Below are 18724 nucleotides of genomic sequence, written 5' to 3'. Positions count from 1 at the left end.
ATCACAACTCATACAACCATCACATAAGGTAGCTGGTGTTGTTAACTGTATTATTGCAATTTTACAACTGAACAAACTAAAGAAAAGACCAGATAAGACCAATCCAGCAGAATCAGACCCACTAAGACTTAAAAGAACTGTCAGACACATTATTATAAATTTAATAGGACTCAATAAAGAAGACTGTTTATTTAACATTGTTTTAAACCAAGGTAATCTTTTTTACATGAGATTTAAAAATTAGCCTAAAAGAAATTCCAACAACAACAACAACAACAACAACAACAAAAATTAGTGAAACTAAAGATATATTTGACAGATTAGATATAACTGAAAAGAGAAATGCAAACTGAAAAACAGAAGTGAAGAAACTGCCCACAGTGAAGCCCAAAGAAGCAACCAACTGGGAAAGAAAAAACAATAAAAAGACATAGAACACAAGAGTGATAAGATGTTGTATCTAAGAGGAACTTGAGAAGAGAACAAAGAAACCATAGGAAAGGATTTTGTTTAGGGGCGCCTGGGTGGCGCAGTCGGTTGGCGTCCGACTTCAGCCAGGTCACAATCTCGCGGTCCATGAGTTCGAGCCCCGCGTCGGGCTCTGGGCTGATGGCTCAGAGCCTGGAGCCTGTTTCCGATTCTGTGTCTCCCTCTCTCTCTGCCCCTCCCCCGTTCATGCTCTGTCTCTCTCTGTCCTAAAAATAAATAAACGTTGAAAAAAAAAATTTAAAAAAAAAAAAAAAAAAAAAAAAAAAGATCATGGCTCAGAATTTTCCAGAACGGATTAAAAACTAACACATTCAAGAAGCCCAGTGAATCTTAAGCTGGACAGTAGGTTAAGCATCTGGCTCTTGATTTCGGCTCAAGTCATGATCTCACAGTTGGTCATGAGATCTAGCCCTGTGTTACAGCTCCACACTGGGTGTGGAGCCTGCTTAAGGTTCTCTCTCTTGCCCACTCTCTCGCCTGCCCCCCCCCCAAAACATAAATAAATAAATAAAACACAGGCAAAAACACACTCCTAATACATCATAATAAAAACAACAGCACACAAAGATATTAAAGGCAGCTGGAGAAAAGATGCACACTATCCACAAAAGAATAAAAATTAGACCAAGGGCCAATGTCTTAACAGTGGAAGCCAGAAGACAGTGTGCTGGTACAAAAGAACCAAATACCAAATAAAAACACCTTTCAATAAATGGCATAAATAAAAGACATTTAGGTCCCCACAACTAAATACTAAATCTGCCAACTAATGGATCCTCACTAAAGGAAATTCTGCAGGATGTTCTTCAAGCAGAAACACACAACCCCACAAGGAAGATCTGTCTTGCAAGAAGGAATGATGAGCAAATAAGATGACAGACAAGTGGGTAAACCTAAATGAACACTGACTGTATAAAATAATGTCTTTGGTGCTTGAAATAAAACAAGGAAGAACTAGAAAAAAATGGCAAAAGTATCATAAAAGTTGGGAGAAAAGAGAAAGGACTCAAGAAGTTCTATGTCCCCTTGCTTCTCGAGTATGATTAAGATACTAATTTAATTTTAGGCTTCAAGTTAAATAGGCTGGTAAGTTTGAGGGGAGCCATTATAAACAATATAAAATAGTGTATAAAATACAAACTAGAGGGGTAGAAGAAAATGTAGTAAGACAAATAATCAATCCAAGATAAGGAGTAGAAAAAAACAAACAAGAAACCATAAAAAAGACAGGACAACAGTATATAATAAAAACAATTGAGATATTACCAATCATCATAATCAGGTTAAAAGAAGTAAATTATCCTGTGGAAAGACAGGTTGTCAGAGTAGATAGAAAACAAAACCCAGCTATATACATATATAAGAGCTATACCTTAAAGCACAGAAAGTAAAGGGAAGAAACAAGACAAACTAGTATCAACCAAAAGAATGCTGATCTAATTATGGCAATACCAGGCAGAACAAATTTTATGGTAAAAAGCATTACAAGAGATAGAATGTTATTGCCTTACAATAAAAGGTTTCACTGACCAGGAAAATAACAACTATAAACTTGTATAAGCCTAAAATAAGAGACTAAAACTACACAGGATAAAAACTGAGAACCGGGGGGCACCTGAATGGCTCAGCTGGTTAAGTGTCCAGCTCTTGCTTTCAGCTCAGGTCATGATCTCACGGTTTCATGAGTTCAAGCCCCACACGGGCTCTGTGCTGACAGTGCAGAGCCTACTTAGATTCTTCCCCTCTCTCTGCCCCTCCCCACTGGCATTCTCTCTGCCTCTCTAAGAATAAATAAACTTTAGGGGTGCCCAGGTGGCTCAGTCAGTTAAGTGTCCGACTTCAGCTCAGGTCACAATCTCATGGTTCGTGGATTCAGGCCCTGTGTCGGGCTCTGTGCTGACAGCGCAGTCTGCTTTGGGATTCTCTCTCTCCCTCTCTTCCTGCCTCTCCCCTGCTCGTGCTGTCTCTGTCTCAAAATAAACAAACTTAAAGGAAAAAAAAGTATCTGATAAAATTCAACATTCCCTCATCATTTAAAACTCTTAGCACACTAGGGCGCCTGGGTGGCTCAGTCAGTTAAGGGTCCGACTTCAGCTCAGGTCATAATCTCACAGTTCATGAGTTCGAGCCCCACGTCGGGCTCTGTGCTGACAACTCAGAGCCTGGAGCCTGCTTCAGGTTCTGTGTCTCCCTCTCTCTCTGCCCCTCCCCTGCTCGTGCTCTCTCTCTCAAAAACAAACGTTAAAAAAAATTATTTTTCTTTACCTCTTAGCACACTAGAATCCAACGGTTATTTCCCAACCTGATGAAAGATGTCTAAAAAAACTGACATCAAAAATCAGTGGCAAAAAGTAAAGGTATTCTTCTAAAAGTAGAAAAGAACAAGCATAACCACTTTCGACTCTGTATTGTAGTCCTAACCAGAGCAATAAAGCAATAGAAAAGTAAGGAAATGGGGCACCTGGGTGGCTCAGTTGGTTAAGCATCCAACTTCAGTTCAGGTCATGATGGCACAGATTGCGAGCTCAAGCCCCGCCATCAGGCTCTCTACTGTCAGTGCACAGCCCACTTTGGATCCTCTGTCCCCCTCTCTCTCTGCCCCTCCTCTGCTTGCGCGCGCGCGCGCACACACACACACACACACAGGCTCTCTCTTGCTCTCTCTCTCAAAAATAAACTTAAAAAAATTTTTTTTGATTAAGAAAAAGGTTTAAGGACTGGAAAGGAGAAACAAAACTGTGTTGCTACTGCTGTTGTTAACTATTGATATGAAGAATCTACAAATAAGAAATCAGCAATAAAAGGATAATTTAGGAAGACTTCTGGTCTATATAAAAATGTCAAAGGCAACAAAAAATGTAATTTTTTTTTTTTAATTTTTTTTTTCAACATTTATTTATTTTTGGGACAGAGAGAGACAGAGCATGAACGGGGGAGGGGCAGAGAGAGAGAGGGAGACACAGAATCGGAAACAGGCTCCAGGCTCTGAGCCATCAGCCCAGAGCCCGACGCGGACCTCGAACTCACGGACCGCGAGATCGTGACCTGGCTGAAGTCGGACACTTAACCGACTGTGCCACCCAGGCGCCCCAAAAAATGTAATTTAAAAAATATATTATTAATAAGAGCATCAAAAATACAAAGTGCCTAGAGTTTAATTAAATGCAAGGCATATAGATTGTTTATGGACAGAAAGTAACAAAACATGAAAGACATCCTAAATAAATGGATACACCATGTTCATGGATTGGAAGACTCAATGTCATAAAGATTTCATCCTTCCCAAATTGATCTCTGTATTCCATATGATTCCAATGAAAATTCCAAAAAGATGTTTTGGAGAACCAAAAAGTGTAATTCTAAAAGTTACCTGAGATTGTAAAAAATTTAAAATAGCTAAAACATGCCGTTAGAAGTAGGGCTTACCTCACTGGAAAAAAAGAGTTATTATAAAGCTCTAGTAGTTAGGAGAATATATATTGTATTTCTGCATGAATACCACGAAGAGGGCAATAAATAAGAATTTTCAAAACCCAGAAATCAACACATATATAGATGTAAACTTGAATTATAATAGAGGTAAAATGGCAGGGCAGTTGGGAAAGGACGAACTTTGCAATTATCCATAGATAACAGAATAGATGTGACCCCCTACCTTGAGACAGACATAAAAAAGTCAATTTTTGGTGCATTAAGAATAATGTAAAAAGCAAAACTATGAAGATTTCTAAAAGACAACTAGTCAACTATTTTAATGATCCCAGGGTAGTCTCATATAAAATATAAACAAATTCTGTTCACCAAAAACACAATTAGGCTCAAAGACCTAAATATCAGAGTTAAAACAATAAAATTTACAGAAGAAAGTATAGGAATAAATCCTCGTGGGACCTTAGATTATGCATCAGTTTCCTGGACAGGACAACAAAAGCTCAAGTAATGAAAGAAAAAATAAACTCGGCTCAGGTCATGATCTCGCAGTTTGTGAGTTCAAGCCCCGCATCGGGCTCTGTGCTGACAGCTCGAAGCCTGGAGCCTGTTTCAGATTCTGTATCTCCCTCTCTCTCTGCCCACTCATGCTCTGTCTCTCTCTGTCTTAAAAATAAATAAAATATTTAAATAAATAAATAAATAAATAAATAAATAAATAAAAATTAAAAAACAAAAACTTTTGGCCTGGTGTGATTCAGTCCTACATGGCTGTTCTCTGGAACAGGAGTCACTTACCTCTGGCTGCCCCCTCTCCCACACAAGATTCCCACCCCACAGAAGATTCAGTGGACAGAGACATGAACCCCATGAGGCCCCAGAAATATCTTTTCAGTTGTGAGGCCAACAAAGGCCAAAGATTATCACTTTAAAATGGATTATGATGAGAATGAGCACCAACTACCTTTAAGAATGGTCAGTTTGGGGGCCGATGCAAAAGATTAATTGCACATTGTTGAAGCAGCGGCAAATGAATTATGAAGGCATTTCAATTGAAGTAACACTGCAACTTGGAAACATCTGTACAGCCAATGGTTTTTCCCTTGGGGGCTTTGAAATACCACCACCTGTGATCTAAATGTAGTTCAGGGCCTGCACATGTGGACAGCACCTCGGAGCTGTGGAGGATGAAAGTGTGAAACTCCTAAGCATATCTGGAAAGCGATCTGCCCCTGTACGTCACAGCCAAGTTTCCACAGAAGAAAAAGTGAAACTGGCTGATGAGGATGAGGAGGCTGAGGAAAAAGCTCCAGTGAAGAAATCTATACTCAATACTCCAGCCTAAAAGGCCCCAAACTATCAAACCGGGATGGAAAAGACTCAAAATCATTAACACCAAGATCAAAAGGTCATGAATCCTTTAAAAAAAAAAAAAAAAAAAGGAGGAGGAAAAAAGTCTTAAAACAGCAAAAGGATCTATTTCTGTAGAAGACATTAAAGCAAAAATGCAAGCAAGTCTAGAAAAAGCTTGCTGAATGGTCTTGGTAAATTAAGCCCAAAGATGGGGAGAGGAAAAAGAGAGACAAATATAGTCTCCACTGAGAATCAACAATCTAGACGAAAGTTTTCTATTTTAATTTCAATCCCCGTTCCCAGTTTGCCACCCACCCACACCCCCCTTCCAGGCTGGAAGCAATCTCCCTCCTGATTTCCCAAAGCACTTTCATCTGACTGCTGTGATCCAATGAACCTTATACTTTGCTTTCTGGGACTTGTGCATTTGACTCCGCTCTTTGACCATGTTTTAATCACCTTTCGTATCTCCCTAGCTGCTCAATAAATACTTAAATGAGTCAAGTAAGGGGGGGGGGAATACCTTTTTTACACCAAAGGACACTAACAGCAAAGTGAAAAGACAATTCACAGAATGAGAGAAAATAATCTGCAAATCACGTATCTGCGTATCCAGAGTAAGGAACTGTTATAACTCAACCATAAAAAGGCAACCCAACTGAAAAATGGGGAAAGAATCTGGATGTTTCTCTAAAGAAAATACACAAAAAGGCCAACAAGCACATGAAAGGGCATTTGCCATTAATCATTAAGGAAATTAAAATCAAAACCATAAGGAGATACCACTTCACATTTACTAGGATGGCTATTTAAAAAAAAAAAAAAAAAAGTGTAGGGGCGCCTGGGTGACTCAGTCAGTTGAGCGTCCAACTTCGGCTCAGGTCATGATCTCACGGTCCGTGGGTTCAGGCCCCGCGTCAGGCTCTGTGCAGACAGCTCAGAGCCTGTTACCTGTTTCAGATTCTGGGTCTCCCTCTCTCTCTGCCCCTCCCCCATTCATGCTCTGTCTCTCTCTGTCTCAAAAATAAACATTAAAATAATGAATGAATGAATGAATGAATGAATGAATAAATAAATAAATAAATAAATAAATAAATAAATAAATAAATAAATAAATAAATAAAAGTGTAGGGGTGCCTGGGTGGCTCCGTCGGTTGGGGATCCGACTTCAGCTCAGGTCATGATTTTGCGGTCCGTGAGTTCAAGCCCTGCGTCGGGCTCTGTGCTGACAGCTCAGGGCCTGGAGCCTGCTTCGGATTCTGAGTCTCCCTCTCTTTCTGCCCCTCCCTCCCTCCCTCATGCTCTGTCTCTCTCACTCTCAAAAATGAATTAAAAAAAAAAAAAAAGTGTTACCAAGGAAGTAGAGCAAGTGTAACCATCCCTCAAAGACTGCTGGGGGGATGTAAAATGGTGCAGCCACTTAGGAAAACATTCTCACAGTTCCTCAAAAATTTAAACACAGATTTACCAAAGGACCCAGCAATTTCCCTCCTGGGTATATATCCAAGAGAACAGAAAAATATATGTCGACACAAAAACGTGTACATGAATGTCATAGCAGCAGCACTCATAATAGCCAAAAACAGCCAAAATGTGAACACAACCCAAATGTCCACCACCTGATGAATGAATCAACAATACATTATATCTCCACGAAATGGAGTTTTTAGTCAGCCATAAAAAGGAATGAAGTATTGATACATGACAGAACATGGATGAATCTTGAAAACATGCTAAATGAAAGCAGCAAGACAAAAAATGTCACACGTTATAGGATTCTATTTACCCGAAATGTCCAGATAAAAATCCATATAGACAACAGATTAGTGGTTGCCAGGGGTCAGCGAGAGGGGGAAATAGAGGGTAACTGCTAACAGATATGTGGTTTCTTCTTGAAGTGATAAGAATGCTCTGGAATTATACAGTGGTGATAGCTGCACAACTTTATGAATACATTAAAAGCCAACAGACTGTATACTTTCAAAGGATGAATATTCTGCTATGTGAATTTTTTTAATTTCAGTATAAAAAAAGAAAACAAAAAACAAACATACAAAAACCTCCATCCTCCCTTCCCCAAAAAGCAAAATGACAACCCACAAATGAGGACATAGCTGCCACAGGCATTAACTGACAAGACACTTTAGGAAATACTACAATTAAGAAAATGACAAAGGGGCGCCTGGGTGGCTCAGTCGGTTAAGCGTCCGACTTCGGCTCAGGTCATGATCTCACGGTCCATGAGTTCGAGCCCCACGTCAGGCTCTGTGCTGCCAGCTCAGAGCCTGGAGCCTGCTTCAGATTCTGTCTCCCTCTCTCTCTGCCCCTCCCCCACTCACGCTCTGTCTCTGTCTCAAAAGTAAATAAGCGTTAAAAAAAAAAATTTTGGGGGCGCCTGGGTGGCGCAGTCGGTTAAGCGTCCGACTTCAGCCAGGTCACGATCTCGCGGTCCGTGAGTTCGAGCCCCGCGTCGGGCTCTGGGCTGATGGCTCAGAGCCTGGAGCCTGTTTCCGATTCTGTGTCTCCCTCTCTCTCTGCCCCTCCCCCGTTCATGCTCTGTCTCTCTCTGTCCCAAAAATAAACAAAAAAAAACAAAAAAAAAAAAAAAATTTTTTTTTTTAAATAAAAAAAGAAAAAAAAATGACAAAATAACAATCCGCATAAGGAACACCAATAACCCATGAACAAATGAAAATCAGCTCTCATACCTAAACAAGGACATTCAAATTAAAACCTCAGGGAGAACTATTTCACATCCAACTGCAAAAAACTCATCAGGTGAAGACAAGCATTTGCACAAACTGGAACCTGTACATGTTGCCAACGGCACTGCCATTTTCGCACGTTCGGTATCATCTAATACACACTCAGAGAAGCGCATACTCTCGAGTCAAGCAATGCCATGCCTGGGCATGTGCCCACGAAAATCTATTCACACGTGAACCAAAAACACAGCACCACGGCACTGAAGTAGCAACAATCTAGGAACAACCCATCCAATAAGATCCAAAATAGAATGGACAAACAAGTTTTGCTATCTGGAATCACACGGTCAGACAATACAGCAGGGAACACGAATGGATGCAACTCAGGAAACGTAAAAGCAAAAAAAAAAAAAAAAAAAAGAAAAAGAAAAAAAAAAGGCAAGTCAAAGAGTATACAGGCTTGATTCCACTCATATAAAGTTGAAAACTATGGAAAAGTCAGCATTATCTTCTTTAGAAAGACAAACATATGTTCTTAGAATATCGATAAAATATCAGTAAAATCAAACACTTACTTGTTTCTTCTTCAGTTTGAGGATCTGCTGTTCTACTTTTGCAATTTCTCTGTCTACACGATCCATACTCTGTATTAACTCTTCCTTTGAAAGTTTTGAAGGTGAAGCATTCTGATCATCTCCACAAGGTTGCCCAGAGATTGGAGAGGATGGAGCTTCATGTTTGCCTCCAAATGCTGGATCCTTTAGAGAAGAAAGTCAAGAACAATTTATTCCTCACTAATAGCCAATATTAACATCAAGATTCTCTTAGCTGAACAAGTGTATTTTAAGACACAGCAGAATCATAAACGCTATTTCTCTAGCTGGTGTCCTACAGGAGCAATTTTCATACATGCACACACACACACTCCACTCCACTGACGTTTATACATCACGGTCTACACGTATCATTCACTATTCTGAATATCCTAAAAGCTATTTAGAATGAGGTGGCTAAAAGGCTGAATAGCCTTGAATGTCACAATACTGAGACTGTAGAGAATATCTGGGGAAACAGTAATGCAATCATGAAAAAGGAAGACACCGTTTCTTAACCATTTTCTTATGATGGTTCTTCAAAAGGTCTGAACTTGTAGGCTGGAAAAGTCATAAACTCCATGCAAAAGCTGTGTGTCCACCCAGCTTAACAGCTATGATACGGCCAAGAGTTCCTAACAAAAACTTCTCAGACTTTCCAAGGGCAAATAATCAGGTACGGAAGTCAGAGAAATGACCTAGCACTTTTCTTGTTGCTATCACCTAGGCCTGCCTTTATAAAGGGCAGGTAAATCTGCCCATGCTACAGCGCACATAACCTCGATTAAGCCAAATATGTCATTCCATTCCACCTCCAATCAGAATAAAAGCCCTCCACCCAAAACCAACCACCTTGTCAACACACACACACACACACACACACACACACACACACACACACACACACAGGCTATTAATCTCCAGTCTAAGGTGAAGATATAAGCAATACTGTAAAGCAGATGAATTTTTGTTTTTTAAGTAGACTCTGTGCCCAGCATGGAGCCCAACGAGGGGCTTGAACTCACTACCCTGAGATCAAGATCTGAGCTGAGATGAAGTGTTGGCTTAACCAACTGAGCCACCCAAGCGCCCCAAAGATAAAATTTTGGATTAAGTCACTAGTTTTCTGCAGGCTTTAAGAACCCTAGAATGAGCATAGTTCATAGGACAATACAGCCCTAAGAGTATTAAATATAATGACTGAGTAACTGTGAGAAATCAGTAGTTCTAACAAAGAATGCACACAACTATACTTGGATAGTTGCTCCAAAACAACTTGGAACAGAGATTTTGGCTAAAATATGTGTATTTCTGAAAAATCTCATATTCTGTAATAGTATATGCTAAATATAAGATCCAGGGCTCAGTTGGTTAAGTGTCCAACTTCAAGTTAGCTCATGATCTCATCATGGTTGTGAGTTCGAGTCCCGCGTCAGGCTTGGTGCTGCCAGCAAACAACCTGTTTCAGATCCTCTGTCCTCCACTCTATTTGCCCCTACCCTGCTATCGCTCGCTCTCTCTCAAAATAAATAAATAAACTTAAAAAAAAAAAAACTTCTGGGGAAAATAGGATTGTGGCTATTAAAACCTGTACAACTTTGTATGCAGAGCATTAACAAAAACAGTAACAATTCTAACAGAGGTAATAATATATTGAAGCCCCCATATCATTTGCCATCAGCCTACGATCTTTGCTCGATTCAAACTCTGTAGTTCATGCTTCTGCTGTTAAAATGTAAATCCCTGAAGTCTTTTGCTTCTAACAGAAAACAGTATGTTTCATCAAAATGAAAAAAAAAAAAAAATAGAGGGGCGTCTGGGTGGCTCCGTCGGTTAAGCATCCGACTCTTGATTTTGGCTCAGGTCATGATCTCATTGTTTGTGAGTTCAAGCCCCTCATCAGGCTCTACGCTGTTAGCATGGAGACTGCCTGGGATTCTCTCTCCCTCTCTTTCTGTCCCTCCCCTGCACACTGTCTCTCTCTCTCTCTCTCAAAATAAATAAATAAACACTAAAAAAAATAAATAAAAAATAAAAATACAATTGAGGGTATAACCATCTTTATCAACCTTTAAAAACAAAACAATACAGAAAAAAACATAGGAGATAGTATCTTCACATTTTCTTTTCGACACTTGAATCTCCACTAGTTAGCTTAACAGTGAAAAGCAGAGCAGTTCTTGAATGAAATAATTTTCAAATCTTCTCAAGGTCTTCAGACATCATGAAGGCTACTTCTTTTAATTATGGGACAGCTTGATCCTGAGAGCTTTTGAAACATTAACGTGCAGAGAAAAATCATTTATGAACCACCAAGACCTCGTTATATAACACATTCTCCTGCCATATGCAAATGAGTTCATGTGTGTTACGGAACATGTAAAATAGCAAAACAGGTATTTCAACTGGAGATTTTGCAAACGCTCCTCAGGTGATCTGATGCACGCGCTAAGAACTACTAGTACAAAGCAATATTCTCCACAGACTTGCCTTCTAGTTAAACACTTAACAACAAAACAATTCCTTAAGTGCCTACTATGTGCAGGCACTAGGCAGAGGGGTGAATGAAACAGACATGATACTCGCCTTCATGGAGTTTCTAATCTTGTGTTGGAACATAATGATAGCAATTTTGAGGAAAGAAAGTTAGATTCCCACCTTTTATCTTATATCACAATAAAAGCCAAATGACAGCAAACATTTACATGAGCTTTATTAGCAAATCACAATGAGCCTCAAGCGAACAAAACAAGGTATTCACGCAATCTTGGGCTCAGAAAAGCCAACAGCAAAAGATATTAATAAAAAAAAAAAAAAGAAGAAGAAGAAGAAACAAAGACTGATGGATTAAAATAAACAGTCTTCTGTTGATTATCAAGATAGCAGTAACAAATTTAAAAGCAAATGAGAAAAAGCATTTCCAAAATGTCAACTCTACAACTCAGTATAAAATCAAAAGCTGACCAACAGAAAAATGAACAGATAGGAAAAACAATTTACAAAATAGGAAAAATGAATAACCAATAAACAAATGAAAAATGTAAGTTTTAGTAAGAAGCAAATAAATACAAGTTAAAATTTTATCCGATTAACAATGGTCTTTTAAATAGCAGCAAATCTGTGGCATTAGCACAATAATTGGGCACCCTACATTCTGCTGTCAAGAATAAGAATCAGTCCTACTCTTTGGCGGGACAATCTGGAAATACAAAAGGCTGAAAAACATGCCAACTCTGATCAGAAATTGATTATACTAACAGGAATTTACCTTAAGGAAATAAATAAGAATGAACACCAAAAAAATCAGCCTAAAGACCATGTCATTGCTCTAATGAACTAACAGATAACCTACATGTGTGACACATTACTTTATATCCATATATGAAATACTAAGTAACCACTAAAAATACAGTTGCAAACTTACTGACCCGAAAAGAAGCTCATGAAGCACTTAAGCGAAAATAAAGTTATAAACAATGTACAAAGTCAGCATATTAAATTACCCACCCAACTATCACAAAGTTAACAACAATTTCTAACTGATGAGGCTGTAAAGTAACTTTCTCCTTCAAGCTTGTCTAATTCTTCTATAAAAGATACACCTGAGCTTAGCAACATTTAAAAAAACCCCAAACTAATTCTTTCAAAATCCCTACTTCTAAAAAAAAAAAAAAAAAAAGTCATGGTTTACAGCTTAGGGGGGGAAAAAGCAGGACCAGGGGTCAGGGGTCAGGGGTCACGGGTTTTCACTCCAACTCAGGAGGCACCACCTATGTTGCTTAATTTTGCCTAACATCTGTTTTCTCTACTATAAAATGGAAATAGGTTGTACATGATCCAACATGTCACATTTTAATGAATGAGACTTGAAGATCCCTTTCTGCTAAAAAATTCTACAGCTATAAATAACATTTGTAGTCATTTATTCATCCTTGAATAAATTCTTCTTAAAAGAAGACTTTTATTCTTTGTATTTTTTCTTTTGTTGTTCATGCTGCAAAACATTTCTAATGAACCCATAGACTATAACACATGTATTTCACACAAGGAGGTAGGCCTCAAAAATCCCAGAAGTTGAGCTTATTTCTAGAGCTTTCCCCACCTATCCTATCATTTTGTAAATTTTCAAATGTACATAAAAGTTGAAAGAACAATACAATGGATATGCATTTATCCTTCATGCTCACTAGTTAACATTTTACTATTTTTGCTTTCTCTATAAACACATCCACACACCCACCTTTTTTTTTTCCCCTTTAGCAGAACTATTTGAAAACAAATTGCATACACGTTCACTATCTCTTAAATCACTTTTCCCTGCATAAAAACTCAAAGAAAAAGTGTGGGTACTTATTTATCTGATATCAGGGTGGAAAGGGCCATTAGCCACAAAGGTAAATAAACATTAGGGAAGAGATATTTGCCAACAAAATGGGAAGGGGGACGGGGATAGCAAAAAGGTTAACACTACACTGTTAAAAGAGTATCAAAAAATTAGTTTATTCTTCCTAAAACAAGTATTTATTCAGTATCTACTAAGTGCCAGGTACTTCCCAATCTGCAGATTTAATGGTAAGCAAAATACACAGTTAAAAAAAATAAACTCAACAACAAAAAAAGGGCATAATGCACGCACATGTATTTCACAAAAGGCAAGAAACAATAACACAAGAGGAAAAGAGATTTGATCTTAATAGAACCTTCTCATAAATTCACAGTATACTTTGTTGAAAAATGTCACAAAATATAGCTATATATTAAAAGTACGTATTTCTCTCCAACATATAGAACTATACGTAATTTTCCTCTGTATTGGCAAGTTTTCTAAAGAAACTACTTTTTACATAAATTATAAGAACAATTTATTTTTCTTTATAAAAACTATAAGCACAGACAAACCTCACCTAAAATGTCTTTTCTCTTATATAGCAAGTCAATAAACTGCAACTGAATTTAAGGGGATTCTCTTAAATTTAATTTAAGTTTAACAAAACTGTGGTTGTCTTAAGAACCACTGACCACATTTTATAGCCCAGCAAGCCAGTACAAAAATGCTTGAGAGTCATTCAATAGCAATTTTTCTTTACAGCCGTCCCCAGATTGTTTTCATTTACCAAAAAGGCAAAAGTACTGACTTTAAAAGGCCGGAGCACTCGGTCTGTGGTTTTCAGTTTTGTTTAACAAAATTTTTACTTTCCCATAGCACTAACCTTTAGAGACTGGCACAATCGGACTTTCTTTTAGGCACTGTGCCCGAATATGGCTAAATAAACATCACAGACCGACAACTCCACAGGGTAAGAGAACAAATATTTACCTTCTTAGCGTCTGCAGAAGACCTCAACCCTTCTGGCAGCGTGTGCACTAAAGGTAAGACCGCAGCACTGACACGCTGGAAATGGGAATCAGAAACCTGTTCCAGACGTGGCCGCTTGGATTCCAGTGAATCATGATCCACTGGGGATGGCCCTGGGTGAAACTGTTCATATCCAGTTCTCCTTTCTTGAGGCCTGTTACATGAAAAGAAAAGAAACACTTGAAATTTCTTAAATGACGTACAACTTCCTGCTAACACCCCTGGCTGGACTTTAAAATAAATGTGAAAATTATGCGTACTTTTAAAGTGAATCCCTGCCCCCCCTTCCTGCACCCCAGAAGAAGAGATATAAAGTGCTATTAAACTTCCAATTCTTTTTTTCATTAAGTTATTTTTACTCTTTATTTACTTTTGAGAGAAAGAGCATGAGCAAGGAAGGAGCAGACAGAGGGAGACACAGAATCCAAAGCAGGCTCCAAGCAATGAGCTGTCAGCACAGGACCCCACGTGGAGCTCGAACTCACGAATCGTGAGATCATGACCTGAGCTGAAGTTGGACGCTTAACCAACTGAGTCACCCAGACGCCCCTAAGCTTCTAATTCTAATAGAAAAATTTCTTCAGGGGAGGTGAGAATGGTAGTGGTAAAGAAGTGAAAGACATAACAAAAGATTTCCATTTGCAGAAAATTTTAAGTTGCTGAAGAATACCCCTAAAATACAATTTTTAAACCTATGGCATAATAACTGAATTTAGTATGATCTAAACCGGAAAAGCGACTACCATTATGAACCAATAATAAAACAAGCAGGAAACAAATCTCCCAGCAGTTGTACATGGAAACATAAATGACTTGAGTTGTGAGGTATTATTAAGACAAGTGTCTTGAGTGGAAATGTAACATTGCTTTGAAATTCCAAAATACGTATTCTGTCTAGTTTCTGCAAGTACGTAAGGGTCTTGAAAGTCAGGAATCTGCCTTTGATTCCTTTCAGTGGGGTACTGTACAGAGTACTACGTGTGGGTGTTCATTAATTTCACTTTCCCTTTCCTATAAAAGTATTTACAGAAGCAACACTTTACTTTGTGGGCCAAGCTTTAAACGAACATCTCACAAAGTATTTCTCGATGAAAAGGATCACCACTGGCTTTCCTTTTTAGAAGAGATGATGAAATAAACCCTGAGGTCTATAAAATTATTACATTCCAAAAATCTGAATGCTCACTCACGACATAAATCCTATTCCTTTCGTAAAATTCGCAATGACGTCACAAAAACTACTGGAGCAGAAAGACTAAGGAACAAAATGAGGACGGCTGCTTTTGCCATTGTATTCAATATGGGACTGGGGGTTCTCATCAGAGCATTAGGCGAGAAAAAGAAATAAAAGGACTCCAAATCTGAAAGGAAGAAACAAAAGTATTTCTGTTCAGATGACATGATCCCATAGGTAGAAAAACCTACAGAATCTACCAAGAAAAGTTAATAAGAGTTAATAAATGAATAATGCAAAGCTACAGGATACAAATTCAACACGCAAAAATCAGTTGTATTTCTATATATCAGCAATGAACAGTCTGAAAATGAAATTAAGAAAATAATTCCATTTATAGTAGCATCCAAAAGAATAAAAGCTAGGGATAAATTTGACCAAGGAGGCCCAAGACTTACACAGTGAAAACCACAAAACATTGTGGAAGAAACTAAGGAAAATCTAAATAGTCAGATAAGACAGCCCATGCTCATGTACCGAAAGACTTAATATGGTTAAGACGACAATACTACACAAAGCTATCTATGGATTCAATGTAATTTCTATCCAAATGCCAGTGGCGTGTTTTGGAGAAACAGAAAAACCCACCATAAAATTCATATGGAATCTCAAGGGACCCCCCCCAAAGAGCCAAAGCAATTTTGGAAGAGAAATACAAAGTTAGAAGAACTCAGGCTTCACAATTTCAAAACTTACTATGAGCCTACAGTAATCAAGAGTAATCAAGAGTGACACTACCCTAAGGGTAGACACACAGACCAAGGGAAGAGAACTGAAAGCCCAGAAATTAACTCACATCGGTTGTCGGTGACTTTTAACAAGTGTGCCAAGACCATTCAAAGAGGAAGAAACAATCTCTTCAACAAATGGTGCAGGGGAATCTGGATCCCCACATGCAAAGGAAAGAGGCTGGACCCTTGTCATAGACCACCTACAAAAATCAACTCAAAACAGATTACAGATTTAAAAGATAAGACCTAAAACTCTAAAACTCCTAGGAAAAAAATATAGGGAGAAGTCTTCCCGATGTTGGATTTTGCAATGAATTCTTGGATATCACACCAAAAGCCCAGGCAACAAAAGAAAGAAGAAAAAAAAAAAAACCTGGTAAACTAGGCTTCATCAAAACTATCAAGAGACTGAAAAGACAACCCACAGAATGGGAGAAATTACCTGCAAACCATGTATTTGATAAGCTTTTAATATCCAGAATATTAATGGCCTTCCCACAACTGAACAATAAAAAGAGAACTTGGAGAAGAAGAAGAAGAAGAAGAAGAAGAAGAAGAAGAAGGAGGAGGAGGAGGAGGAGGAGGAGGAGGAGGAGGGGAGGAGGAGGAGGAAGAAGAGGAGGAGGAGGAAGAAGAGGAGGAGGAGGAGGAGGAAGAAGAGGAGGAGGAGGAAGAAGAGGAGGAGGAGGAAGAAGAGGAGGAGGAGGAAGAAGAGGAGGAGGAGGAAGAAGAGGAGGAGGAGGAAGAAGAGGAGGAGGAGGAAGAAGAAAGAAAGAAAGAAAGAAAGAAAGAAAGAAAGAAAGAAAGAAAGAAAGAAAGAAAGAAAGGCAAATGATGTGAACAGACATTTCTCCAAAGACATACAAATGACCAACACACACATGAAAAGATGCTCAACATCATTCGTTATTATGGGAACACAAATCAAAACCAAACTGAGGTACTGTTTGGCTAGATTTGTTTGGGAAAAAAAGGAAAAAAAGGAACAAGTGTTTACAAAGATGCAGAAAAATTAGAACCTTGCACACTACTGTGTGGGAATGTAAAACTGTACAGCCACTGTGGGAAACTTTTGCAGTTCTTCGAAAAGCTAAATATAGACATATGACATATGACACAGCAATTCCACCTAGGTATATAAGGTATATATCCCAAAGTACTGAAAACAGGGACTCAGATACCAAGGTACTGAAAACGGACTCAAACAGATACTTGTACACCAACATTCAAGCGGCATTATTCACAACTGTCAAAAAGTGGAAACAACCCATGTCCGTTGACAGACAAATGGATGAACAAAATGTGATCTTTTGTTGCGATCTACATCCACATTTATATATGGCGCTGTATAGTGGTAACACAGTCCACTATGTGGACTATTATTCTGCCACAAAAAGGAATAAAGTTCTGACACATACACTACAATATGGATAAACCTTAGAACATTACACGAAGTGAAATAAGCCAGATACAAAAGGACAATTATTGTGTGGCTCCATTTACATGAAGTAATTCAAACAGGCAAATGCAGAGAGAAAGAAGGTACATTAGAGGTTCCCGAGGACTGGGGGAAGAGGAGGAAGGGGGATTATTGCCTAATGGGAACAGAGTTTCTCTTTGGGGCAATGAAAACGTTCTGGAAATAGTGGTGATGGTTACAAAATCCTGTTGTGCACTTAATGCCACTAAACTGGAACATTTAAAAATGGTTAAAATGGTAAATCTGTGTTACATACATTTTACCACAGTAAAAAAGATCACATGCAAGTTAATTCTTGGAATCATTATTAATAAAGACTAGCCTAGGAAATTCTAGCATATAATTTTATTTGTGAAGCTTAGAACCACTTGAGAGGGTGACCTTTGCTCTTTTTCAACAGTTCACTCTTTTCCCTTTCACTCAACTCCCTGGACTCGGACTTAACCGGCCCATCGTTTCATTTTATTACAAGTACTCACCACGCACTGAAGTCAGCAATGACCTCCTAATACTGAAAGCAAAAGAGTATTTTTAGACATACGCTGACCTATCTGCCACATTTTATACTTTACTTACTCCTTCCTTCCTGAAACTCTTCTACCTCTTGGTTTCCAGGACATGATCGGCCCTGGTTGTCAGAGTCTGTTTTCCACAGGGGATCCGAGCACAGATCGGTTTAAAATAGTCCACCTCCGACGATGCTGAGCTTCCTTACAGTCTTTACTTAAACTGACCTGCTGGAAAACAAACCTGTAGTTCTCCCTTCTCTGCTTCTCTCTCACAATTGCCATTTTGCACACACAAAAAGCTTAAGGCTCACCCTTCCTGGACCTTATACTGGAGCACTGTCCCCCAAAGTATAAATGCCTCCAGAGCTCCTTTGACAAGCTAACAGTTCCCAAATTTCTGCCTTCAACAAAATTGAAGAACTTAAGGCATTAACTAACATTTTCATCTTAGATAAAGAAGTGATTTAGGGCATATACCTCATAACAAACTATTTTTATGAATAAGGTTTCTTGGCACCTTCATCAGAATAAAAAATAAGAATAGAGTACATGGCTGCCTTCATTCTATCAATAAGTGATAGTTTGAAAACAGCCATCATCTATCTCATTAATGCATGGATGCATTTCCATGAAATTTTACTTATATTTGATCAATTTGTTTCTCATTTTTGTAAATGATTGCTGTTTTGATCAGTCTTATAATATTTCCATCCAGAAGTTTTTTTTAAACAGATGTTGGCAAGGATACGGAGAAAGAGGAACCCTCTTGCACTGCTGGTGGAAATGCAAACTGGTGCAGCCACTCTGGAAAACAGTGTGGAGGTTCCTCAAAAAGTTAAAAATAG

At 38.6% G+C, this 18724-nt stretch overlaps 1 protein-coding gene and 1 pseudogene across 17 annotated transcripts in view; one reads left to right on the top strand and one right to left on the bottom strand.

The window, feature by feature from the left end:
* NCOR1 (nuclear receptor corepressor 1) overlaps positions 1–18724 on the bottom strand; it is a 161107-nt gene that overhangs the window by 103213 nt on the left and 39170 nt on the right. For all 17 annotated transcript variants that reach the window (XM_086686110.1, XM_086686120.1, XM_086686116.1 and 14 more), the window contains exons 4-5: positions 13887–14079; positions 8552–8734 (exon numbers count right to left, since the gene is read on the bottom strand). In XM_086686110.1, the coding sequence (XP_086542236.1) occupies positions 8552–8734; positions 13887–14079 (376 nt within the window). The remainder of the gene's footprint in view (positions 1–8551; positions 8735–13886; positions 14080–18724) is intronic.
* LOC147574059 (nucleophosmin pseudogene) lies at positions 4686–5453 on the top strand (annotated as a pseudogene).

Source organism: Puma concolor, chromosome E1, assembly GCF_028749965.1.
Source record: "Puma concolor isolate L17-30 chromosome E1, mPumCon1.1.hap2, whole genome shotgun sequence".
Lineage (NCBI taxonomy): Eukaryota > Metazoa > Chordata > Mammalia > Carnivora > Felidae > Puma > Puma concolor.
Note: the sequence above shows the minus strand (reverse complement) of the source record. Positions and strands in the feature narration are given on the sequence as shown.